General features: G+C 45.1%; 5 protein-coding genes across 5 annotated transcripts; 4 read left to right on the top strand and 1 right to left on the bottom strand.

Moving 5' to 3' along the window:
* The first annotated feature begins 531 nt into the window (after positions 1 to 531).
* LOC104144174 (feather keratin 1) lies at positions 532 to 1,680 on the top strand. The gene is made up of 2 exons (XM_068922534.1): positions 532 to 590; positions 936 to 1,680. Exon 2 carries the CDS (start codon positions 957 to 959, stop codon positions 1,251 to 1,253), a length of 297 nt encoding a protein of 98 aa, XP_068778635.1. The 5' UTR covers positions 532 to 590; positions 936 to 956; the 3' UTR covers positions 1,254 to 1,680.
* Positions 1,681 to 3,661: 1,981 nt separating this feature from the next.
* Positions 3,662 to 4,504, top strand: LOC104144192 (feather keratin 1). The gene is made up of 2 exons (XM_068922514.1): positions 3,662 to 3,720; positions 4,066 to 4,504. The coding sequence occupies exon 2, from the start codon at positions 4,087 to 4,089 to the stop codon at positions 4,429 to 4,431; it is 345 nt and encodes a 114-aa protein (XP_068778615.1). The 5' UTR covers positions 3,662 to 3,720; positions 4,066 to 4,086; the 3' UTR covers positions 4,432 to 4,504.
* A 4,555-nt stretch (positions 4,505 to 9,059) lies between these two features.
* Positions 9,060 to 9,765, top strand: LOC104144191 (feather keratin 1). Its single transcript, XM_009675024.2, has one exon. It carries the CDS (start codon positions 9,062 to 9,064, stop codon positions 9,410 to 9,412), a length of 351 nt encoding a protein of 116 aa, XP_009673319.1. The 5' UTR covers positions 9,060 to 9,061; the 3' UTR covers positions 9,413 to 9,765.
* Positions 9,766 to 16,196: 6,431 nt separating this feature from the next.
* Positions 16,197 to 18,230, bottom strand: LOC104137775 (scale keratin). Its single transcript, XM_068922082.1, has 2 exons — positions 18,147 to 18,230; positions 16,197 to 17,319 (listed from the first exon to the last, which is right to left on the bottom strand). Exon 2 carries the CDS (start codon positions 17,285 to 17,287, stop codon positions 16,526 to 16,528), a length of 762 nt encoding a protein of 253 aa, XP_068778183.1. The 5' UTR covers positions 17,288 to 17,319; positions 18,147 to 18,230; the 3' UTR covers positions 16,197 to 16,525.
* Positions 18,231 to 20,197: 1,967 nt separating this feature from the next.
* Positions 20,198 to 21,923, top strand: LOC138062874 (scale keratin-like). Its single transcript, XM_068922083.1, has 2 exons — positions 20,198 to 20,219; positions 20,928 to 21,923. Exon 2 carries the CDS (start codon positions 20,960 to 20,962, stop codon positions 21,548 to 21,550), a length of 591 nt encoding a protein of 196 aa, XP_068778184.1. The 5' UTR covers positions 20,198 to 20,219; positions 20,928 to 20,959; the 3' UTR covers positions 21,551 to 21,923.
* Positions 21,924 to 26,221: the final 4,298 nt, after the last annotated feature.

Below are 26,221 nucleotides of genomic sequence, written 5' to 3' on the forward strand. Positions count from 1 at the left end.
TGGTCCCCCGCAGTCTCCTGAGGGCAAAGCCAGATGCCAAAGGGAGGCCAAAAGCCCATCGGCATAGCCACCCTGACGGCAAAGATGTCCAAGACAACATGAAAGAGCTTGGAGGCACAGAGAGGCAGGGATGGGGCCAGCCCTGGCATGAAGAAAGCCTGGCCTTTTATCATGAGTTTGGGGCAAAACAAATTAGGACAAAGGCTTAAAGCGTGCCCCGAGAGGGCAAGAGGCTGACATCAGCTCATGAGGTGGCACCACTCTGCCTCTGCCTGAATCGGCTCCCTGCGCTGATGTGTAATTTCCCCGGGAAACGGCTTGGCCTCTAATACCGACACTTGAAAGGAGCCTGCGTGGTGGAACGGGCATGTCCTGGGCAAGGAAATGAAAAGGGAATGTTGCAGGGAACAAAAACCAGCGTCCCCATTTCCTTAATTGGGATGTTTTGCATGCAGGTTGAGCTTGTTGGTAAAGGCACCACATGCACAAAGGGCGTCCCTGGGCCTCGGGCACCTGGAGCAGTATAAAAGCCAGCCCAACTGCAGGCTCTGCCATCCACTTCTCTTGCCTTCTCCTCCTTGGTGAACAAGGTGAGCTGCTGCTATCCCCCTTCGCCACTCTCTGCTCTTTCCCCCCTGCCTCCTCTCTGTCCTTTTTGCCTCCGCCGAGTCCTTGCCTCCGTGCGGGCTTTGGTGTGAGCCTTGCTCCGCGGTCCTGCTCCCGTCTCCCGTTTCTCGGCTCGCCGGCCCGGCGGGGGAGGTGGGAGAAGGTCTTGGGCTGTCTTTCCAGGGGCCCCGGTGGGCCACAGCTCTGAAAGCTCTCCTGCTCCCTGGGCAGCCTCTGCCTGCTCCCCAGCCTACGCCTTTTCCCTCGCAGTGCGTGGGGTCAGGCTGCTCCTCACCCGCCGCCCCTGTTTTCCTTGCCCTCTCTGCCAGGCGCACCTCCGTCCCGCCGACATGTCCTGCTTCGATCTGTGCCGTCCCTGCGGGCCTACCCCGCTTGCCAACAGCTGCAACGAGCCCTGCGTCAGGCAGTGCCAGGACTCCCGGGTGGTGATCCAGCCCTCTCCCGTGGTGGTGACCCTGCCCGGCCCCATCCTCAGCTCCTTCCCGCAGAACACCGCCGTGGGATCCTCCACCTCCGCTGCCGTTGGCAGCATCCTCAGCGAGGAGGGAGTCCCCATCTCCTCCGGGAGCTTTGGCCTCTCCGGCTTGGGCAGCCGGTACTTTGGAAGAAGGTCCCTGCCCTGCTAAAGCTGGGGTGGGCGGCCAGGGAGCGCTTCAAGCAGGAACCCCAAAGCCAGGCGCCGGGCTGAGGACGGAGCTGCTGGCCGGGGTTTCTGGGTGGGCTGAGCACCCTTGTGCCCTCCTGCAAAGGAGGGAGGCGAGCAAGGGTGCCAGCCTGTGACGCCCGGAAACACGGCCCTTGTATGGCGTGCTCTTCTCCCACTTTCTTCTCTTCATCACGAGTCCTTGCTGCCTCCTGCTGCCCTGTGCCCAGCGTTGGTCCTGAAGCAAGCCTCGAGGAGCCCTGCTCTCACCCTCTACCCTGCACGGGACGAAGGCGCGTGTTCAAGGGGTGGCTCGCTTTGGGCTGCCCTCGCTGCAGCCGGGACCGGCTCCCTTCCACCAAGTGCTGCTTTGTTTCACTCTCCTGACTCATTAAAGTTTTGCTGCATCCTAGCCTGAGCCTCCTTGCGTTCCTTCCCTGTTGGGATGTGCTCCCAAGCTTTGCAGGGTGGGAGGCGGTGCCGTGGTGGGGGCTGGGGTGGGCTAAGGGCTTATGGCAGAGCTGTTTTGTTCCTGGTGGACTGGGGAGGGCGGGGGGGGCACGCATTGCAGTGGTCCCCTGGAGGGGACTGTCCTTTGTAGGTGACGAAGGCTTCCCAAACTGCCGCGCTCCCTTGGCCAGGATCACCCGGCTTGCTGTGTTGCTCGCAGGAAATCCTTGCTTCGCCTCCCATGCCTCCAGGGTGGCTCTGGGGAATGGCGGATGCCCAGGGGAGCTATACGCCTCCAGGTCTGCTCCCTACCCCGCTATCGCCCTTCGAGGTTTGTAAGCCTTCCTGAGCCCATCGCAGTAGCGCGGGCCTGTGAGAAGATGCCACGAGGGAGGGAAGGTGGCATCTCCAGCCCTTGATCAGGCGGAGCAGAGTGTTGCGGGGCGCTTGAGCCCTGGGGCAGGCCCTGACTGTGGGGAGTCTGGCTGTGGGACTGCTGAGCGCCTGTGGGAAGCCGCTTCCTTGGATGCCCTGGTAAGCTTTTGTTGTGGGTGCGGGTGAAACGGCCCGGAAAGCATCCTGCCTTCCTCTGTAGTCTGCAGGCTTTGAATGCTCCTCTCTCCATGAAGGAGGAGGTTCCCTTCCGTGCAGGGATGGTTTCATCTGGAGTCCTTTGCCTTGAGGAGCCCAAGGGATTGCTTTTGCTTGCACGTGTGCTTGGATACATGTCCCCTGCCATCACTGGGGAAGCCCTGTGCACCTCCACAGCTCCCGTCGTCTTCCTGAATGTGGAATTTGGCTTGGACTTGTGTGATGAGTGAGTTACCGACCCCTGGTGGAGTCTGAGCCTAATTTGGGCAGGTGCTTTGCCCACCCTTTAGGGATGAGGCCGTTGCCAGGTCTGTCTGAGGGGTGCAGCTGGTGACCCAAGCAGGGCGGTCGTTCCCCTCTGGGCTGTGCATCCCCCTTTCTGTCCCAAGAAACACCATTCAGAGCACTGGCTCCTCCCTTTGTCCCTTTGTCACACTTGCCCGGGGAGGCCCTGAGGTCTCAGCCCCTCCAGGCGGTCATTGCTGTGACTCCAAGACCGCGTTTTCTTTGGCGGAGCGTCACATGCAGACATTTCCAAGCGTCTGCAAGCGTCTGCTGTGAAGTCAACGTGTACTGCCAAAGCAGAACTGTGCCCCCCCAACTCACCCCCCCACCCCCCCCCCCATGACACGGGTAGGAAGAAGGCAGCGTTTTGCAGGCACAGAGCATCCTTTCTGGGAGGCTGCGGCTTCTCCAAGGCAAGAAGGGTGGCTCACTAATGCCGTGCTCCGGGAGAGCAACATCCTTCGTTCGGAAGCACGTTTGTTCTGGGGGCGGAGGACTTTTCAGGCACCGCCGAGAGAGGTGAGAAGGCAAAAGTGGTCCCCCGCAGTCTCCTGAGGGCAAAGCCAGATGCCAAAGGGAGGCCAAAAGCCCATCGGCATAGCCACCCTGACGGCAAAGATGTCCAAGACAACATGAAAGAGCTTGGAGGCACAGAGAGGCAGGGATGGGGCCAGCCCTGGCATGAAGAAAGCCTGGCCTTTTATCATGAGTTTGGGGCAAAACAAATTAGGACAAAGGCTTAAAGCGTGCCCCGAGAGGGCAAGAGGCTGACATCAGCTCATGAGGTGGCACCACTCTGCCTCTGCCTGAATCGGCTCCCTGCGCTGATGTGTAATTTCCCCGGGAAACGGCTTGGCCTCTAATACCGACACTTGAAAGGAGCCTGCGTGGTGGAACGGGCATGTCCTGGGCAAGGAAATGAAAAGGGAATGTTGCAGGGAACAAAAACCAGCGTCCCCATTTCCTTAATTGGGATGTTTTGCATGCAAGTTGAGCTTGTTGGTAAAGGCACCACATGCACAAAGGGCGTCCCTGGGCCTCGGGCACCTGGAGCAGTATAAAAGCCAGCCCAACTGCAGGCTCTGCCATCCACTTCTCTTGCCTTCTCCTCCTTGGTGAACAAGGTGAGCTGCTGCTATCCCCCTTCGCCACTCTCTGCTCTTTCCCCCCTGCCTCCTCTCTGTCCTTTTTGCCTCCGCCGAGTCCTTGCCTCCGTGCGGGCTTTGGTGTGAGCCTTGCTCCGCGGTCCTGCTCCCGTCTCCCGTTTCTCGGCTCGCCGGCCCGGCGGGGGAGGTGGGAGAAGGTCTTGGGCTGTCTTTCCAGGGGCCCCGGTGGGCCACAGCTCTGAAAGCTCTCCTGCTCCCTGGGCAGCCTCTGCCTGCTCCCCAGCCTACGCCTTTTCCCTCGCAGTGCGTGGGGTCAGGCTGCTCCTCACCCGCCGCCCCTGTTTTCCTTGCCCTCTCTGCCAGGCGCACCTCCGTCCCGCCGACATGTCCTGCTTCGATCTGTGCCGTCCCTGCGGGCCTACCCCGCTTGCCAACAGCTGCAACGAGCCCTGCGTCAGGCAGTGCCAGGACTCCCGGGTGGTGATCCAGCCCTCTCCCGTGGTGGTGACCCTGCCCGGCCCCATCCTCAGCTCCTTCCCGCAGAACACCGCCGTGGGATCCTCCACCTCCGCTGCCGTTGGCAGCATCCTCAGCGAGGAGGGAGTCCCCATCTCCTCCGGGAGCAACTTGGGAATTGGGAGCTTTGGCTATTCAGGCCTGGGCAGTGGGTACAGCCGGCCCTACCGTCGCTTCAACACCTACCGCAGTGGCTTCTGTGGGCCGTACTAAAGCCCTGAGAAGAAGCAAGAAGAAAGGACCAGAAATGGTGAAGCAGGACCCGGAGGCAGGACTGAGCTCATGGCCATATTTTTTGGACACGGAGTTGGACACCCACAACTCCACCTGCCATTAATGGAACTGTGGGAGCTTGGCATCGCTTAAAATCAGGCCTTTGCTTGTCTTACTCTTTTTATACTTTAAATTTCTGATCAAGTGTTTTGTTTTCTATTGCTATAGCTGGGTCTTGATTGTCACAACCCACAGTAGTACTGAGAAAAGAAGAGGCCCAGGATGAAAAGGCATATTAGCTGTTGTCTTATTGAATCTTGGAAATATATCCCTTATACTTTGCACTTTTCTACTTTTTGCTCTCATTAAAGTCATGTTGCATCATAATCTAAGTCTTCTGGTGTTTGTTTGCTCTCTAGTGCCTATTAGCAGCTTGCTCTTGATACAATTTCTTACTTTTTCAATGTTTTCTTTTTTAAATGAAAGTTACCCTTCTTTCTAACTTTTTCCCATCAACCAGATATAAATATTTGACTCACTGTCTCTCTTCCAAGAAATCATTTCTACAGCTAGGACATTATACTCATCCAGACCAAGAATCTGCCTACTCTTGTTACATAATACTGATGTAAGGGAAGCCTACCTCACTCCTAGAAAACATTCTGATGGCTATGGTCTGAGGAAAATGGGACCCCCAAAGAGAAAAGACACCAGTGGGTTTGTGGGGGGATGCACTAAGAGGAAACCTGCTCTCCTTGCAAATCATTTCACACTGAATATTTTTTTAACTAATGCCAACCTATATAAGGTATCTACTTAAATGTAAATATAGTGTTCAGGCAGTGCCAGTGTGTGAATCTTCCTGCACTGGTGCTGAATGACAGTTAAATTTGGGAAAGCTTCTTGCATAATCTCCCTGCCTGCAGGAATCTATGGAGTTGAATGATAGGCTGAATTTTCACCCCATGAGAAAGTTTGCAATTTCAAAAGTTTATTTTCAGTAAGAAATCCCTCCTCTCCTCAAGGAGGGATGGAAAGGCTTTAAATGGCTACGTATTAGCCCTGCCTTGCCAACCCCGCACTAGTGAGCTGTGATCATTTTCTTAAATTTCTAATGGAAGTAAATGTAGAGTCAGGGGCCTGGCAGATCACTGCAGCAAAATTCATGTGAGTTCCGCAATATAAAAATAGCTGTGAATTTCTGATTCACTCTAATTCATCTCAAAGATCCGGCCATGAAGTTTTCTGAGCATACAATAAAGTGGTTGGAGTTAGAGCAGTAGCTGTTGTAATCATTTTCAATATTTAAATATAAAGTAATATTTAAAATGCTGGGTTTTTTTTTTTTTTTGATCTCTGAGTCTGATTTAAAAAGTGTTCTGTATTTCCCAAGCAGAACTTGGAACAAGGAATAATAATAATTAAAAAAAAAAATTGATGAAAGTCATCTAGAGATGCTGTTATGCAAATTAATTCCCCAAATGGCTGCTGGATACCAGCTACTATAGAGGAAATTATTTTTGAAAAAGTCTATTAATCCCTGAGTATATGGAGAAGTACTGTGGAATGGAAAGGCTGGTGACACTAGGAAAGGACAGAGTACTTTCTTTGCAAATCTCCTTGAAATACAAGATGGCTTAAAACAAACCTTGAGCTACTTTTTAATTAAAAATAAAATAGTCCTAGTTCCTGCAGCCAGGAACAATGACATGAATTTTAGAACAAAATGATTGACCTTCACGCCCAAATTTCAATAGTATATATGTGATATGAAAATTTAAATCTGTATCACATACCTTACATTTCTACATAATATGATACTTTGCATGCTTAAAGCTTTACTAGAAGTTTGTGATAAGCTTTGAAGTTCTCAGCTCTTGAGGTGCCTATGACCAAGCTAAACGAGTTTCTGTTCCCAGGGGATCGTCACGAAGACATTTGTAATTTAGAGATGATTTACATATCTTAGTAGTTCAAGTGCTAGGGGAGAAGATGCCTAAATACTGATCTCTGTGCCAAGGACGACTCATGTACTTTGCCCCTTTACTATTCATTCTGCAAACCCTCCTTGGAGAAGAAGTTCAAGTTCTATGGCTTGCACAATCCAGAGAACACTGTGAAGTGCCAGAACAGTTGATACCAAGTGAAGAAACTACTGACATTTTATATACATTCAGCACTTCTCCGACTGGCTACCATAAGTCTATAACACATCTTGTACCTGACAGTGCAGAGGTAGCAAGAAAAATGAATACTGTAATAGGAAATGAAGAATTCTTGTATGTGACTTCTAATCCTACCACAGCTGAATTTTGCAAAAACCTTATCTTTTGCAGGGCTTTTCCTTGACAGCAAATGTCCCCAACAATGTAACATATTTGTGCATGTATAAGTTAACCTAAAAATCAATTGCTAATGTATTGAGGGCTGAGATAGGAATAAAGGTGGGTCTGTAGATTCCTCAGACAAAGAACTCCTAAGAGAACAGGCCCAGAATTAGAGCTAGTCAGAAAACATCTGATATTCGTAAGATTTGTGCCTCAGAAAGACTGATATTATCTCATTAGACTGGATTTATACTCTTTGGTTTTTTTCTTCCACGTCAAAACGCAGAGTCTCAAATGTTTTCTAGTTATATCACAGTCTTTGCACAAAGCCATAACTCTTCATTTTCTCCCAGCTTTCACTCTGTTGCTCATTGCCTCTCATTTTGAGGCCTCAGCTGGATTTAAATTTAAATTGTGCATGTATTCCTGGTCATTTTCTGAAAAATTCGGTGTCTCTCTGCTTCCCTAAGGGCTTGAATCTCAGAACTAGAAGTCCTCATGGGTTGTCTTCCAACTCATTAAGTGAAATTCTATATTATTTCCAACAGTATTTACCTTGGAGAGGAGGGCTTGTACAAAAGACTACATTATGCAAATTCTGCTTAATCTTCTTTAATGATACCAGACAGATTCAAAAGGATTTTGAAAGCAGAGTAAATTCTTCTGAATTAATCATTCTAATATTACCAGAAATTATTTTGGCTCGGAATATTTTAAAATGAAAGAAACTTGTGGTCAGATATGCATGTCACAAGATAAGGAAGTAAAACACTAATAAACACTAATATGGAGGCAAATCCCCCCCCCCATGTAATCAGAATTGGCTCATAAATAACTTCATGCACAAAGAATGTCCCAAGTTGTTGGGCAACTTGGGATGTAGTATAAAAACCTGAGCAACTCAAGGCTCTTCCATCCATTTCTCTTGCCTTCTTTGCCTTGGTGACTAGGGTAAGTCTGCACCCTTCTATTCTCTTTCTACATGGTGAATTGTTACCTTGGTAATTTCTAATTTTACAGCTTTTCCTTTGTCATATTGTAGTATATTCAGTTTTTTTCTCAGAGGGAGGAAGCTGAGAAGAGTTTTTACACAAAAGAGGAAGTTTTCTATTGGTGGGCAATTATACAAGTTGCTGAGTGGGGAGATCAGAGACAAGCTAGCCAGATAGGTTCTTTATTCAACTTTGGGACTTAGACAAGTTAGCAGGTCTTAGAGCTGAACATAAGAAATCTGCAGTGAGGTCTTGGGTCTGTCCAGAGTAGTGTGTTGGTCTGTGGAAAATTCATCTGAGGCCAAAAGTTCAGAAGAGCAAGGATCCAGATATGCTGGCCAATACTGCCACTTTATTCTTTGTCATCCTGGGTCACCAGATGTCCAAATAGAAAACAATCCTCAGTCCATGCCTGTCTTTGAAACTCAATTCATAGTTCATACTCAGGCAAGGAGTGACCTTTAATCACTTGCTGTCGCATGCTTCAAACAACTGTGGATAGACTTCCACTGCAGCTGCTGAGATCTGCTGGTAATTTTAGTATTAATAGCAAGACGTAAGAAATAAAAGTGTCCCTGAACTCAGCTGCCTGCTCTTCCATTTATTATCAAAGCAGTTTTGAGTGCTTCAGCTTCTATTTTTCATATTCTAAAACTGGGAGAAGGGACCTCCAAGACAGAGCTTGTATGAGAGGAACCAATAGGAAGGAAATGAGAAAGGCTGTATTAATACTAGGTTTGTCATTACTGACTGTTCAGTGAACAGGCAAGCCTTGGTTCAGGAATAACAAGTTAGGTCTTACCAATTCCAGTTGAGCACTATCATCCAAAGGCTACAGAGTCCACCTTCACTTCTCTAGGTGACAGAGCTCTAATAGTTTTCCTGCGTACTGCCAGAACTGCAAGGGGCAGTGCTGAAAGTGCCCTTTCCCAGCGTAGTGTTCTGGCCATGTGGTTAGGGCACTCTCTGCCATATGAAAGAAGAGGTTTTCAGCACCAGCACATACCCCAGTTCCTGGGTGAGTTTACTAACCACGGAGGTTTCAGGGTAAGTTACCGACAAAGATTCACCAGCTCTACCTTCCCTAACAGTCACTGGAGTGGAAGAAAATGCAAACTCAACCCTATTTTCAAAGCACTTGCTCTGGATCTGGAGCTAAAATATTACCTTCCTTCCCATGCAATCTCCTGTTAGTTTGCTATATAAACCCCTTATGATAGTATTTCAGCTGTCTAAATAGACTTTAAACACAATTCCTGTACTGCACTTGCTTCGTTCTCTGTGTTTCAGATTTACCTCCATCCCAGAGACATGTCTTGCTACGACCTGTGTCCTCCCAACCCCTGCGGGCCTACCCCGCTTGCCAACAGCTGCAACGAGCCCTGCGTCAGGCAGTGCCAGGACTCCCGGGTGGTGATCCAGCCCTCTCCCGTGGTGGTGACCCTGCCCGGCCCCATCCTCAGCTCCTTCCCGCAGAACACCGCCGTGGGATCCTCCACCTCCGCTGCCGTTGGCAGCATCCTCAGCGAGGAGGGAGTCCCCATCTCCTCCGGGAGCAACTTGGGAATTGGGAGCTTTGGCTATTCAGGCCTGGGCAGTGGGTACAGCCGGCCCTACCGTCGCTTCAACACCTACCGCAGTGGCTTCTGTGGGCCGTACTAAAGCCCTGAGAAGAAGCAAGAAGAAAGGACCAGAAATGGTGAAGCAGGACCCGGAGGCAGGACTGAGCTCATGGCCATATTTTTTGGACACGGAGTTGGACACCCACAACTCCACCTGCCATTAATGGAACTGTGGGAGCTTGGCATCGCTTAAAATCAGGCCTTTGCTTGTCTTACTTTTGTTATGCTTTACTTTATATTTCTGATCAAATGTTTTGTTTGCTTATGCATTATTGTATCTTACAATGAGTGGGTAAAATATGGAATTATTAGCAATTTTTCTCCATGACTGAATTGGTACAGTCCACTTACGCAATGAAGAAGGAAGATTACATTTTGTTGAGAGTGTTATTGTGAAAGGGATGAGTGGATACTGTCCTTACCGGACACTGGAAATATATTCCTTACCGTTTATATTGATTCCTTCCATTCCTCAGTCTCATTAAATTTGTGCTGCAGCATACTTTGAGTCTTCTTGTATTGTTTTCTAGTCCCAGCCCCTTTTCCAGCCTGCCTGTGGTGAAACAGATCCCTCTGCAAGTCTTCTGTGCCAGAAATACAGTACAAATATGTTCCAGCCGATTGCCAAAGGAGAACAAGACAGATTATATTTCTCAGAAAAAATTTTTCTTTTGCATGTGAAGAACTAATTCCCTCAGATTCCACTCTGATTTGTTGCAATGCTATATATGTGCATCAAGCCTAAGAGAATTTTTCAAAGGTTAGGAATAGACAACGTCCCCCTAGAATGGGTAGATCTCCTACTGTCGTATAAGCAGGAAATGCTTTGCTTCTACTTACACCTTAAAGGTCCTTTACCTGTTGCAACATGGAAACAGAAGTAGGTCCTTTAACTGTTTTGATATGGATTTTCTATGAGAAAGTGTTTATTTTGACAGGGATGGTTTTGATGAGGGATGAGAATGGTGGAATAAACTCAGCTGAAAAGGGGAATGAGCTCCCCTTTGCAGAGAAGTGAAATAGGCTCATTTCAGGGAAAAGCTTGCTCAGGGGAACCCTATTCTTCCTAATCCTTCTGTAGACGTCATAGACAAGAGCATCTATGCAGAAAATAGGGCAAAAGACAGAGGAATATGGCAGGAAAATCTGGATGGGCATGAGGAACATTAGAAATTATGGGGCTAAACCGTTTTCTGAAGTGCTCCTTCTACTCATTTGCTCTCAGTTTGCTGAGTATGTATGGTACATGCTATTAAACTGAGGTGAGGAAGAGAAGGCTATGTGCTGTTTTTGCAGCCAAATCAGCCACTGACATTTGCTGGACTTGGAAGCAGATCCGGGAGAAAAATATTAATAGATTTAAAGTTTTGACTCTTTCCCACTGTGTCCTTATAAACTGGTTCCTGTCTGCTGTGCCTAGCAAATTTGAACTTTATGGGTCATTGCTCTGTTCTAGCTTCACTGTCTGTGTTGTAATAATGGTTGGTTTTTTTAATAGATGGGAAGCCTTGGTCCCTGCAGGGAGCAGGTTTGGAGAGTAAGAGCTTTTATAGCTTTCTCAGGCTGCCTGAAGGATCTGAGATATTCTTGCACATTTATGAACTAGTTCCCGCATTAATTTTATTTTTTATTTTTTATTTTTTTTGGTGCATATGGCAGTGCTCCCCCTCATGAAATTGTTTTGTCTACTGTTTATGTTTATTACCTGGACTTATCCTGGCATTAGACGAAAACCACAATCCACTGTCTCTCTTTCATCTTTACAATTTGCATCCTTTAAATATGCCTGTCTCCATTATACCAACTCCACCTTCCAAAAACGAGGATGAGTCAAAATTTGATTTGGTTAGGAATTTTGTCAATGTTTCTTCAACATTTTCACCTCATTGGCCCTTGGGAGTACCCCCTATTGTCATGGCAGGAGCTTTTAATTTAAGTCCTGAGTATGCAATTTCATCTCTGATAAATTACTGCAAAATTTAGGTTCACTATTCTTTATAACATGCCAAAGAGCAATATCCTAAAGCTTTCAGCTCCTGGGATGAGGAGATCAAACCAGCTGGGCTAACATGAGGTATAATCACCTTCAGGAGAGGACTTGTGATTCTTTTATTTAACTTATCTTTTGATTAGTTTATTTTAAAAATATCTGCTTTTGTTATGGTCAATAGATTGTAATTGCTAAAGAGAAATATGTTTTTAGCATTTTGAGACTACAGTGATGTGTTGGTGTGTGTGTATATTGGCAAAAGCATGGGAGAACGACTGGTGAATCTGAAGGGATGGGAGAGCTTCACTCATAGTGTCACTGGTGGTGGCAATGTGGGTAATATCACACACATAAGAACATCGAGTAGCTTAGGACTGGAATGTAATTTTTATACATTTGATTTTGTGGGTACAAATACTTATCTATATTTTAAGAAAAAAAATGGAACAACTCTGGTTTCTGAAGCCATATAATGTGATGTGGTATGTGAAATGCAATTAGTCATCCTGGTCACAAATTTTGAAAGTGTACTACTATCCAGATGACATTCAAGTACTGTAACACACCTTCAAATTTGTTGATAATGCACTATTTGCATGTCTGAGCCATTAATGAAAATATGTTATGAACTCTGAAGGCCTCCATTCTTCAAAAGTGTACAATCAACATTTGTCTCCCAGGAGATCTTAATGAAGACACTCACAATTTAGGGATAATTTACATGTCTCTAGCTGAGTGATTAAAACATTAGCAGAAGAGAGACTGGAGTACTGATCCCTGCCCTAGAGTCTGCTTATGCATTGTATTCAATTACTTTTTAATCTATAAATTGCCTTTGAAAAAGAAACTGAAATGTTGCACATTGCAATGTTCTTTTAGATCATGCCAAATGAAGATAAAATTATTCACTTTCAAGAGAGGAAAAAAGATGATGAGTATTATACATACTTAGCACTTCTGTAGGTAGCTACCATTAATTTGGAGTAAAATTTTGTATAATAATACAAGACATGGTAGGACAAAGGATTATATAATAGCAAATGTAAAATTATTTGGCAATTTAATGACCTCTTAGGTAAGCTTGGGTAGAACTTTGAGAGCCAATGTCTCTGAGTAGTCTAAAATTCACATGAAGCCTCAATTTGATGTTAATTATTTTTCCTGGAGTTTGATGAATGGATAAAGCTAAAACTGCAGACTTCTTAGATGAAGGACCTTGAAAATTCAGTCTCTAAATTGAAGACCTGCGTCCCAAAGTCCTTCGTGGATGTTGCCTATTAAATGATGTGTTTGGGCTGCTGATACTCTTTGATTCTCTCTCCCAAGTCAAGAAATTAAAATAATTTACTCCCTCAAATAATCTGTTGCCTCAATAGGGACCTTTAACAGCAGTTCAGTCCAACTGGTTCTGGGAAGCACTGTCAGTATCAGTATTCTGCCTTAGTTTTTGAATTTGTGCAGCTGTCTGGCCATTTGAGAGAAATTTCATACACCTAGAGTTCAGGCTTTCTTGTAAGTCCAGAAACAGAAATACCGACTCCTGGCCTTTTTAGAGCTCAAGTTTCAAACACGCTTTCCATGAACGGGGAGGGGGGATTTCACAGGGGAGTTTTTAATCACATGCATCTTACCTAATGTATGTATTCATCTTTGTCAAATGACACACTTTGTGTATATTTTACTTAGGATGCAAAACAATTTATTTAATAACTCAACTGAATTGATTTGATCTGACCAGGAATTAACTGGGCTTATAAGATTTTAAGATAAAAGAAACCTCTGTGGTAGAAGGCATATATTATGGTGAGGAAATTAAAACAAGGTAATAAATGCAAACAGTGAGGAAAAAGCAGATCATCAGCTGGGAATATTTTACATGCAAGAAACCTTTAACAACTGGTTGGTAAACAGCTTCATGCACAAAGTATGTCTCAGGTCCTCGGGCACTCTAGGACACAGTATAAAAGCCAGCGCAGTGTGAGGCACTTCTATCCACTTCTTTTGCTTTGTTATCACTGGTGAAAAGAGTAAGTCTGATCTACTTTCTGTCTTTCTCCATCCTGCATTGTTGTCTTCATGATATATATATGTATTTTACACAGTCTTGTCTATAGCACTCTAAGGTTTATGCTCTTTATTGGTAGAAAACTTGCCAGTAGCTCTTGCTATAAAAGAGGGTAGCTGATTTTTGATAGGTGGAGATCACTGAATATAGGACTTCGGACTAATATTGTAGATGGGTCACTCAGTTCCTAGGTGTCCAGCCTCTGAACCTGAATTGCTTGGAAGCTAGCAGTGGACACGGAGAATCCGTGCAAAGCCTTTGGCTCTTTCTTGTGTCTTTTTCTGAAGATAGATAAGTATGTGGGGTCAAATTTTCAAAAGTGTGCTGAACAGTATTGAAAGTATATGCCCCCTTGCAGGAGGATACCAGGGCCGGGGTGGGGGGGGTTCGGAGAGGAACATGACAAAAAACAAAAAGCTTCTGCCTTCTTAAGCATTTTGAGACCAGAAATCCTGCTTCTAAAAATGCCCTGATACTTGAAGCACTTGATAGCCATAACAGCATCTGAATTTCCTATAATTGGAATATTAACAGCATAGCTTCCACGTGCTCCATTTGCTAAACAAATAATTTTGGACAATATCAGCTTCTGTTTCCCCCCTTCTGAAACAGGCAGAAAGCTACTTTCTGCACAAGACTGATATAAGAGGAAGTAAGGCCAAAGAGCAGGGGAAGATTATCCAAGAGTTAGACAGAATTTTTGTTACTCTTTTGTTGTTAAAGAGACCAGCCAGCCTGCAGGGAGGGTAAGTGGTCACTATCCCAGGTCAGTGTCACATTATGAAGCAATGCTCCTTATTTCTATGCACCGAGGAATTATTTTTTGTCCTTGGCAAATCAACAGGTGGGGTAGAGCTTGTCCCAGAGATATTTTAGGGAATTGTAAGCCTCGTCCCTCACTTCCCACCTACTACATGCTCCGTACATCCTGGAGGAGCGTCCTGGGAGATAAGCTCACAAAGACAGTGCAGAAGGAGGCAGAAGTCCCCTTGAGCTGTCTTCTGTGGTGTAAATGAGTCGAGGTTTTCACCGAAGTCGCCTTTCAACCTAACACATTATTCCACTCTCCATGCACTCTCTAGTTAATGTCTTCTATTCTCCAACACCTCAGCAGCTCAATTATATGACTAGAATTGCAGCTTCTTTATTGCACTTGCTTCGTTCTCTGTGTTTCAGATTTACCTCCATCCCAGAGACATGTCTTGCTACGACCTGTGTCCTCCCAACCCCTGCGGGCCTACCCCGCTTGCCAACAGCTGCAACGAGCCCTGCGTCAGGCAGTGCCAGGACTCCCGGGTGGTGATCCAGCCCTCTCCCGTGGTGGTGACCCTGCCCGGCCCCATCCTCAGCTCCTTCCCGCAGAACACCGCCGTGGGATCCTCTGCATCCGCAGCTGTGGGGGATGCCCTCAGCATTGGGGGAGTCCCCATCTTCTCCAGTAACTCCTCTGGACTTGGGAGCCTTGCCTATTCAGGTTTAGGCAGCCTTTATGGGAGGCCGTACCACCAGTACAACCCCCGTGGGAGCTGCAGGCCATGCTAAAGTCATTGGGGCAAAACCCACAGAGGAAGGAACAACCAGAAATACTGAAGCACAATCTGGATGCAGAACTGAGTTCATGGCCACGGCCATATGCTCGCTGGCCACCCTCACCCTTTCCCTAAGTTAATGGAACTGTGGGAGCTCGGCATATTTTAAAGGATTAGGCCTATATATGTTTTATTTTTAATATTTCTGGTTTAATGCCTTTCTCTTTATTGATGCAGTAAAAAAAATGTAACTTATTGTTGCATTTAGGAGTTATGTATCCAGCTGCAAAGCATTACCTTGAGATGGCTAATTAGTTTCATTTGTCTTAGACTTTATTGCTTCCTACGCTGTACATTTTTTCATTCTACTTCTCACTCTCATTAAAGTTAAGGTGCATGACAGTAAGAGACTTCTGATGTTTTTTCTCTCCCTGCCTTCTCTCTGAGAGAAATTTGCCACTAAGTTATGTGCTCTCTGCTAAATTCATACTGCATTAAATAGTAAGGAGATAATTCTAGATGTGCATAAGCAGTGAGTAATATTGCATATCCTTCTTTGTTAAGCTATGTTTTCCCTTAGCTATATTTCTCAGCACAGTATCAAATAATCATTTCTGGCTAACAAAAAGTTGGGAAGAGAGATGGGAAAACTAACACTGTTCTGTAGGCAATACACCTTTGCATCCCTTAGTCTTCTATTTCCTTAGAACTAACCTGATTTGGGGGGAAAGCAAAAAAAATTCCCCAGAGAGCTGTGGTTTTATTTTCCTTACTCTTTTTCTGACAGTGAAGGATGATTTACTACTAACAAAGAAAAACATTAAATAATTAGAGAAACATATCAGATTAACAAAGCAAAGAAGAAAAGTATGCATAATTCTTCCTTTGCTTGCTTGTCAGTTTAGGAATGTTGCAATTATAAAGTAATTGGCTCCTAAATTACAAGGAGATTTTTAGGTCATCTGAGGTATCACCAGAAATCACCAGAGCAATAATAATTATCCCAAATTTTCTGAAACTTAGGAAGGATAATGATTTTTAAATTGCTTAACAAACATTCATTACCACAATGCTATTAATGCCTTAAGGATCCCAGTTAAGTTTTCATTTCATATTTTGAAGAAAGACTGAGCAGGGCAGATTGCTCAATAAAGTAACTGAGGCCAGCACTTGAGTTTTGCTCAGAGAGGAGGCTGAAGGACAAATGAAAACCAAAGAGGCTCGTATGCAACGCTACAGGGTTTTAATGTGAAAGAGGCAATTGCAGACAGTAAAGCCAAGACAAGGCAAAAGCGTGCAATGCTGGGCATAACACAGCCCCGCTCAGGGCCCAAGGGACAGCCAGCACGGGGGAAAGATGAGGGGGATGCTGAGGCCAAATCATGCAGACAGGGCGCAAGGTGGCCAAGGGGAGGGGGGCACAGGGCACGTGCAGCTTCCTCCTGCCCCCACACCAGGGCAGGTGACGGGTGCTGCAGCCCCCAGGGCTCTTGCTCCATGTCTCTGTGCTGCGATCCGTGTCTCCTTGCTTCCAGGCTGTTGCTGGTTGGGGGCATCATCCTGGGGGCTTTAAAAAGACCCGCAGCTCCCACGGCGGGACCTGCCCCAGCTTTGGGAGCAGGGACGGTAATACCCTGTGCCACCGGAGGAGAAGCCAGAGCTGTGTGACCTCCTGCTACTGCCAAAGCCCATGGACCCATACTGGCCCAGGGAGCCCCAGGAGCCCCCGTAGCCCTGGGAGCTCCCACAACCCCAGGAGCCCCCATAACCTGGGGAACTGCCATAACCGAGTGAGTTTCCGTAGCCCAAAGACTGCCTGTAACCCCAGGAGCCCCCCAAGCCCATGGAGCTTCCATAGCCCTGGGAGCTCCCATAGCCCTGAGAGCCCCTATAGCCCCAGGAACCTCCCAAGCCCAGGGAGACCCCATAGCCCCGGGAACCCCCCAAGCCGCAGGGGCCCCCATAGCCTGGGAAGCCCCCATAGCCCTGGGAGCCCCTAAAGCCCCAGGAGCCTCCATAACCCTGGGAACCACCAAAGCCCAGGAAGGGCCCATAACCCTGGGAACCCCCAGAACCAAAAGAGCCCCCAAAGCCCTGGAAGCCCTGCAAACTGAAGGGGCTCCCAATCCCAACTGGGCCTGAGTATCCCACAACACTGTTCTGAGGAAAAGAGCTTAACACGGGGCCCGGCACTGTCACTGCAGCCGGGGGTGGGATGATCACTGTTGTGGAGTCAGGGCACTGCTGCACGCATGGCTCATTGTAGCTCTCGGCAATTGGCTGAGGGCAGGTCACCCCGCAAGGTCCACAGGACTCGATATAGCAAGACATCTTTCTTGTGATGGCAACGAGCCTGCAACACACTGCAGAAAACAGATCTGATGTAAAAAAAATGCACACGAGCACTGGGTTGGGACAAGATGAAGCAAGCTTTTTAAGGAATGGCTGAATTTCAGGCTAGCTGACTGATTTGTCAGAAGTTAACCAGCAAATCAGGAGGAGCAAAACTTTTCCATGTTCTACTCTTAAGACTACCATGTCTTGCCTTCCTTGGCTCATTCAAGCTGCTACCTTGCATTGTCCTAAACTCTCTTTTTACCTCTTAATTCTCGCTGTTTGCTACACACTCCAGTAGTAATTGAAAGCATGACATTGCTTGATAAAGGCTGTCTGGAAAATGCTGAGGGTGAAATCTGTAGTTGAAATAAAGAGCAACATCTCTGTACTGGTTGCCTGCACCGGTAAATATATTTCAGAGCATGAATGCATTATGATCCCTTTTGTGAAAAATTTGTTCTGAAATTGTAAATTCAGTATTGGAGGAATTATAGAGTGCTAAACTGGACTAAACAATGACCTCTCCCTTTAACAGCTTAGACAGATGAGGATGCACTATCAGAAAATTCAAATAATAGCATAAGAACCAAGGAAAAGAACTCTTATTATAAGGAAATGCAGCTCATTCATTCTATGTATTAATTCAGACTTTGTAAGGCTCTTGAGCCCTAAGTATTTATATAGTTTACTCTACTTTGTATCCTAATGCAGAGACCCCTGTAGCTGCATCTGGATAAAAAAAGACCAATTTTTCAAAAGGAAAGAAAGAATTATCTCCATAAGTGCATTGTTAAAACAAATGCTAATAGTAATAGAAAAACACAGTGTCTTTCTAGAGCGCAGCTGCACTTACCTTGTTCACTGAGGAGATGAAGGCAAGAGAAGTGGATAGAAGGGCTCCGGGTGTTGAAGGCTTTTATATGTTTCTCTGACCATTGTCTTTACGTTGCCCTTTGTACCTCTAGTCCTAATTTGCTACAAAACAAACGTGATATTGGGAGCTTTAATACTGCCACCTCAGCATTGTCCCTCCCAAGTGTTAATATGGGTGTGATGCAATGTGTACAACAATCAGTGCCATTTCAGGGGATTTCAGGGAACCTGCAGCCAACGTGCATGGTGTTTGTCCCATTTTAATGCACAGGAAGCACTTCCATGGTGCAGAGGCCTTTGGGAGCCACATGCGCTAACTAGGTGAAGGTTACCCGATGTGGACTAGAAGTTCAACTCTGAGAGGACACAAAGCTGTCCTTGTACTTGATTACGGGTCTATACATGTTGTTATACAGCAGGGCTGACATGCTATAGGTTCACTCCTAATGGGACATCAGTATTGCCAGTAGTGGCAAGAAAGCAGTAAGGTCTGACAAAGCTTTTATTTTGTGTTCTAAACTTTTCATTTCATCTCTAATTAATCCAGACAGGAATATCTGTGTCTGATTTAATGCACTTTTCAAATGATAGAGGGGAAGCTAAGAAATCACAAAAAACTTTATTAATCTTATTAGAACAAATATCATGAAAATGTTCCATCCATCCAAATTTGAAAAGCTTTGAATGAAAAAACTCAGAGTTGCATGAGAGGATACTTCCCATCACCATCAGAAATACTAACAACAAACCAAGGGAGCCAGCCTCACTCCGTTGAAATATATCCCAACATCCTTCTCCCAGCTCTTCTGAGACAGTTGAGGTGATACCAAATTAACAGAGGAACAGTTGAGCTGAGTGACATTGGCAGAGAGGCAGGAAAGGGAAAAGCTTTGACTGCTTTGCCCAGGGTCCCTATCTAAAGGCAATATGAAGCATTTCAAAAAATTACACCTGGAATGTCAGCTTCTGGATGCTCAGTTAGAAACACATTTTAAAAAGAAATCCTATTTTTCTTTATTTTCTCCAGAAGTACTGAGCACTTAAGAAAAAGTAGGAAATAAATAAAATAATATTAAAAGATATATACATTTAATGGGGTAATTCTGCAGCATCATTCAGTTATTTGCAAATCTATTGTTTGCAAATTTAACAATATTGCAAAAGATGGGCTTTAAATTATCTCTAAATTGTAAGAGAGCACTTTTGAAGTGTCATCAGGATTTGCTGATAATAATGAGAGGCACCTAGAAGCTAATGACTTTAAGCTGCTTCACAAACATTCATTAATTCTTAATGCTTTCAGTTTCTGTTATTATCATATGAAATGGAGATTATGAAACAGAATTATTTAAAAATATGCCAACCAATGTCACTCCTTTTGTTTCCCTAATCAGGCTGTGATTTACTACTTTGGAATTTGCAAAAATAAGATCTTCATTCATGAGGTCAAGTTCTTTATTTTGTAAAATAGTAATATAGTTGGGGAGACTGTATGATGGATCTTCAATTGCTATGAACTGACAGAGTTTCTTAAACTTCAGCCACCCAGTGCCAACTACCAGAAGCTTGAGTCTGGCTCTTATTTAAAACATATATTTTCTTCAGATGACTCCCAGGAAATTGAGTTAAGTTTACATGGCAAATGTTCACTGATGCTGAAGAGATCTATGGTCTATTTTTACCCAGTGAGCACAATAGCCATATAACAATCAAGTTTTATTTTCTTAAAACCTAAAGTGTAATTAAATAGCAGGTGGCCCTAATGCTGGTGCTGTACTGCAGGTGGAATACATTTGCCTGAAAAAGCCCATCATTCCCTGGACTGATGACCATGAGTTGGTACTGATAGTTGTATCACACCTATTTTTAAAGGTGGGGAGTGGCATGCAAAGCAAGAAAAATAGTAAATCTCTCAATGTTGTTTTGTTGCTATGTAGCACCTGAGGCACAAAGGGTGTTTCACATCCTGTAAGCAGTTTGTAAACCATATAAAAGCTCTCCACTCTGTGCTTCTTCCTCTATATCTCCTGATTTATTCCCTGTGGTCAATAAGGTAAGTCTGAGTTGACTTAATTTTTTTCAAGTTGTTTTTTGTTTTGTTATTATTAAGCTGTACATCATGTTATGGAATAGCAGCATGTATTTCTTAGGTTACTGAATTGCAGGTATTGGAAGATGTTCTTTCTAGGGCAAAAGTAGGGTTTTTTGATGCCATCTTCAGTAATCACTTCCCAGTCACTGAAGTGGGAATTCAGGACCTACATGCATTAAGAGATTTAAAAATAGCAGTATGATCATAATATCTATTTCTTTGTGGTAATAATAGCCCTTTCTTTTTTGAAGCTGGGTACTACTGGAGAAGCAATAATAAACTGTGGAAATAAGTGGCTATATCTGACACTTCTGTTCTTTACTTGCTGTAAATATACTGGAAAACTTCACTTTGTCTGAGCTGGTCTTAATAAAGTAGATTCATCATGCTAGAAACTGCAGCAGTGACATAAAGTGTAGGATTCCCCCTATAGTAACATAAGGTGTCTGACTTTGAACGTGACATCTAGGTGTCCTGACAGTATATGGAGTCTAGAATGTGATTTATCTGGCTAGACATAGGTTTCCAGTTCAGTGAGATGAATTCCGGGGAATCATAACCTTGACTGACTATAAAGCAAGCACAGGTACCTAGCTCAGGTCAGGGGAGGGTGGGAAGGGAGGGGGGAAAAAACAAACAAAAAAAGCATTTAAAATCTGTTTTCTGCAGTGTGTTGCAGGCTCGTTGCCATCACAAGAAAGATGTCTTGCTATATCGAGTCCTGTGGACCTTGCGGGGTGACCTGCCCTCAGCCAATTGCCGAGAGCTACAATGAGCCATGCGTGCAGCAGTGCCCTGACTCCACAACAGTGATCATCCCACCCCCGGCTGCAGTGACAGTGCCGGGCCCCGTGTTAAGCTCTTTTCCTCAGAACAGTGTTGTGGGATACTCAGGCCCAGTTGGGATTGGGAGCCCCTTCAGTTTGCAGGGCTTCCAGGGCTTTGGGGGCTCTTTTGGTTCTGGGGGTTCCCAGGGTTATGGGCCCTTCCTGGGCTTTGGTGGTTCCCAGGGTTATGGAGGCTCCCGGGGCTCCTGGGGTTACAGGCAGTCTTTGGGCTACGGAAACTCACTCGGTTATGGCAGTTCCCCAGGTTATGGGGGCTCCTGGGGTTGTGGGAGCTCCCAGGGCTACGGGGGCTCCTGGGGCTCCCTGGGCCAGTATGGGTCCATGGGCTTTGGCAGTAGCAGGAGGTCACACAGCTCTGGCTTCTCCTCCGGTGGCACAGGGTATTACCGTCCCTGCTCCCAAAGCTGGGGCAGGTCCCGCCGTGGGAGCTGCGGGTCTTTTTAAAGCCCCCAGGATGATGCCCCCAACCAGCAACAGCCTGGAAGCAAGGAGACACGGATCGCAGCACAGAGACATGGAGCAAGAGCCCTGGGGGCTGCAGCACCCGTCACCTGCCCTGGTGTGGGGGCAGGAGGAAGCTGCACGTGCCCTGTGCCCCCCTCCCCTTGGCCACCTTGCGCCCTGTCTGCATGATTTGGCCTCAGCATCCCCCTCATCTTTCCCCCGTGCTGGCTGTCCCTTGGGCCCTGAGCGGGGCTGTGTTATGCCCAGCATTGCACGCTTTTGCCTTGTCTTGGCTTTACTGTCTGCAATTGCCTCTTTCACATTAAAACCCTGTAGCGTTGCATACGAGCCTCTTTGGTTTTCATTTGTCCTTCAGCCTCCTCTCTGAGCAAAACTCAAGTGTTCTGCAGGGAAGCAGTGCCTGGAATCTCTCAGGAGTCCAGGCATCATGAGAGAAAATAAACTTTAGTTCAGTGTTTCCTGCAGTTTTTAGATGTGCTATTTAAATGTTTTGCTACTGTCATTTTTGGTTACTGTAAGACAATAGTAGCCAAGGGAGCAGGGGAAAAGCCCAACTGGAGATGGGAGTGGGAGTGGGAGTGGAGTTTGCACAAGGCTTATGAACTGTGTATGTCTGCCATCAAGAGGGATGGAAACCTTGTACTGAGAGCTGAGCTTCATATTCCATAAGACTGTTAACAAAGACAAGATGGGGCAGGGTGCACCAGAAATCTGATTGTATAGTGCAACAGAACTTTAATGAGAATGAAAGTTAGAGGAAAAACAGCACAAACAGATCTGTCAACACAGCCACACATTCACTGCAGCCAAGAGTTAATTGCACACACTGAGGTCAGACACTTCATGCAAGATACCCTTTTCCACTGAGTTTAAAATCCTTCCTTTTTTAAAATACATTTAATCAATGACAAATACCTTAAACCAGAATTTAAAAAAAGCAAAACAACAACAACAACAGAACCGAGTCAGGAAGTAATTACACCACTTGTCTGAGTAAAAAGGATTTCAACACTTCAGAAACCACAGATGCACCAGCTGCCTTTAGCATGGCCTGTAGGCTCCTTGGAGAAACTGGCCGTATCGGTGGGAGGTGGATGGGATGCAGTACTCACCACCGAGCGTGGAGAGGATTGAAGCCCTGAATCCGTAGCCAAGAGCAGCGCCAGAGCCATACAGGGAGGTGGACAGGCTCCTCGAGGTGAGGTATCCCCCCGAAGCCCCAGGGAGCCGCCAAAGGCGGGTGCCCCGGAGGAGCCCACGACGGCCTGCTGGGGGAAGGAGCTGAGGATGGGGCCGGGGAAGGTGACGACAACGGGAGGCGGCTGGATGAGGGCCGTGGAGTCGGGGCACTGCCGGGCACACAGCTCGTTGCAGCTGTCAGCGATGGGCTGGGGGCAGGTGATGCTGGTGGCGGGGGCGCACAGGTCGTAGGAGGACATCTTGCTGGGAGGGAGGTAAATCTGCAATGGACAGGAATGGAGGGGACTGGCAGCAACGCCATTTAATCTGGTTTACCAGATTGAATACAAAATGCTGATATGGGAGAAATTACTGTGCTGTGTTATCCTGTGCTATTGCATTTTTGAAATGCTGCTGAGCATTTCATTAAAATGCAGCATTTCATTAAAATGCAGCTAAGCAGGAATGCCCTGGCTACCTGCAGCAGTGACCTGCTCCCTGTCACACACCAAATCAGACTTGACTGTCCACACCTTTAACCATAAAGGGTGATTGCATCTTTTCCATCTGTCATGGTCTTGAAGGACCAGTTTATTGTTCAGTATTTTGTGTCCAGTTTGCTTTTAAGTTCTGTCCTTGCACTTCCTCAGAATTTTTCTGACAAAAGAAGCCTACAGGCAGGTATAAAGGTAAGGAGATATCTGAAGACAACGTTTTAATTAATATATAAACAGTACTGAGAATAATTCTCTCACTAAAACCTAGTATTTACAAAACATTTTCGATAACCAGAGCATGGAGGGAGCAGGAGATATTATTAACAATGCTATAAGCAGTGTGAACGTTGTATTCAAACTAAATTTATCCTCACACAGTATAAACAAGTCAAATTCTGAAGCTCATGAATCAGTAACACTTTCTAAGAAATTATTCAGGGTTTTCAAGACAGCCCTCATCTAAAAGAGTGCATCAGCATCTGCCTTGGATAGTGGTGGAGAAGTACGGAACAGATTACTCTTGATCAGAGTGAAGCTCTGCTGATTAACTCCAATTGAGCACTTGGATTTGAAATTTATGACTGTATAAAGACCACACCAGGAACTGCCATACCCACAGTCTAGTCTCTCTTTTGGCCTACAATGGATATCTCTGATACTGTCTGCACTCACTTAGTTTAAAGAACATTATAAGCAGCAGCATCTACCACAGAATCCCCCAAACTAGGGAAAACTCTCCTAATTCCCATGTTAGACATGGCTTAGCTTGAAAGAGGAGGGTTTATTTATGTCCCTCAGGGTGCCATAACTGAAAAAGTGGCCATATATTAGATTTATCCTATACTTTATAAAATATTCGAATAGCTATCTGAAATAAAATACTTTCATCTGTGATTTTTACACCTTTAATTGGCTTGGAATACCCAATTGCTGATAAATGGGTTTCTGAACTTGCACCAATCCCCCAAATCCTGCATTCACCACTGCTTTCACTTTGAAAAATAGGCTAGATATAGAAAGAAACCATCTAATGCTGGTAAGAATCTGAATATACCTGTAAGAATCTTCTACATATACTCTGTTATAAGTTACAATTAAGTAAATAGAAAGAAATGAGAAAATCATGCTCTCTAAGCTCAGCAAGATGAATAAACCAGAAGTATCTGGAGACCTCAGTGGCTGGCATTTATATACAGTTTCTCAGAATGCCTGCAGGAACTGAAACTCACTTTATGCTGGAGGTTGCATTTGAATGCCTAACAGAAACTGTTGAGTAGCTTTTAGTGATGAAATTGTTGTGTTCACCGCGGTTATGATTTTATTCAAATTCTCACATAGTGTGATGCCCACATTACACCATCATGATTACTTTAATCTTGGGTCTTAATGAGCTAGTTTAATTTCTAGTATCATCATAGTGATCTCACTGGAATTTCCACATACATTAAGCTGACTCCACATGTTAGCTTTTCCTTTATTAAGTTGCCATTAGCGTGGCTGCTCAAAGATTTTGTAAGAATCCTCTTTGGCTGACATGCACATTTTTCCTTTACGACCCTTAAATCTAACATGTAAATCTGCTGGAGACAAGTGAAGCTTATCCTAGAAATACCCAGGAATTTGTGTCATTCACATCCCTAACTCAAATAATGAAAATGAGCTCTGATGGATTTCATGTGATCGTGACACTCACTTGAGATCATACAATACACATAGCAATTGACTGACAGCTTTTTGTTGAGAGGGATTGTCTTTTAATCTGTCTGTATAACTGGGAACTCACTCCTACAGAAGGAATTCTCTACCAAATCAGTGCATTAGTTTACTCCAATTTAAGGCTTTAAGAAGGAGTTGAAATTCAGCCCGAAAGGAGCCTATGCTTCTATCAATGATGATTTGAGTTAGGGAGTCAGAGTGATCACCGTTCAGAAGTGTATTATGTTCCAACTGTGTCCATGATCCAACAAAGTAGGTATGATTTTAAAGATAAATCACAGAAGCAAAGAGTTTTTTGTTAGGGGAAAATGACTACAAGATGAGACAAGAGAATTAGACTTAACTATAGTTTGAGATTTTATCAGTTCATAAAAGCAGAAAAAAGAAATGCAACAACTGCTCAGATATTGCTCCTCTGATAACTGGACTGAACCATACAACAATTCTTCTTGTTGACAGAACTGAAGCTGCAGCCCTGCCTGCTCCTTTTTCTCTTGACCAAAGCATTGGTACAAAATTGTATTTTCAACAAATTAGTAAGAGTATAAATCCTTTGGGTTTGAAAGTTGTTGGTTTGTTCATAAGCCTGGAGATGCTGTGGGCACTAAAACTTATCAAGGGTGTTCTGAGGCTTCTCAAGAAAAAGTACTTTGCAATCATTTTGCAAACATTCCTTAGCTGAATGTTAGGTGCTGTGTTAATGTATGAAAAAGTCTGAGTGATTTAGATGCTTTAGTGTTACACAATAGCATCACTTTAATGTACAGGAGTCAAGGTGGTGTGTGCCATTACTTTAACTAGGTCATGATTTGTACCATTGGAAGTCATGACTGTCGTGGGTCAATATGAATGTAGCTCTTCTTTTCTTCCACCAAAAAAAAAAAAAATCCCTTTCAAGATTCTTCATCAAATCCTATATTGGTATGAGGCTGCATATACTGTATAACAGGTGAAAATGAGTGTCTGTACTTCAAACTATACATTCCAGAAAACCCCTACATATATCTGTCATTATTTACCCTTCTGTATTTTTTCAGAGGATAGTCTGTATGTTTTATTCGTGCTAACATATTAATTCAGCCAGTCATCTGTTGGGCTTGAGTAGCTTTTTAGCTGTGTCCAAGGCATTCTACAGGTCCTGACTGGCATCTCTGATAAGAGCCCCAAAGCTGAAATATCTGGTCTTAATTCATGCAATACCTAACTGAATATTTGTTGTTATGATATAGCTTCACCCTGATATTTCCCTTTTCTCTTA

Source organism: Struthio camelus, chromosome 30 (assembly GCF_040807025.1).
Source record: "Struthio camelus isolate bStrCam1 chromosome 30, bStrCam1.hap1, whole genome shotgun sequence".
Taxonomy (NCBI): Eukaryota; Metazoa; Chordata; class Aves; order Struthioniformes; family Struthionidae; genus Struthio; species Struthio camelus.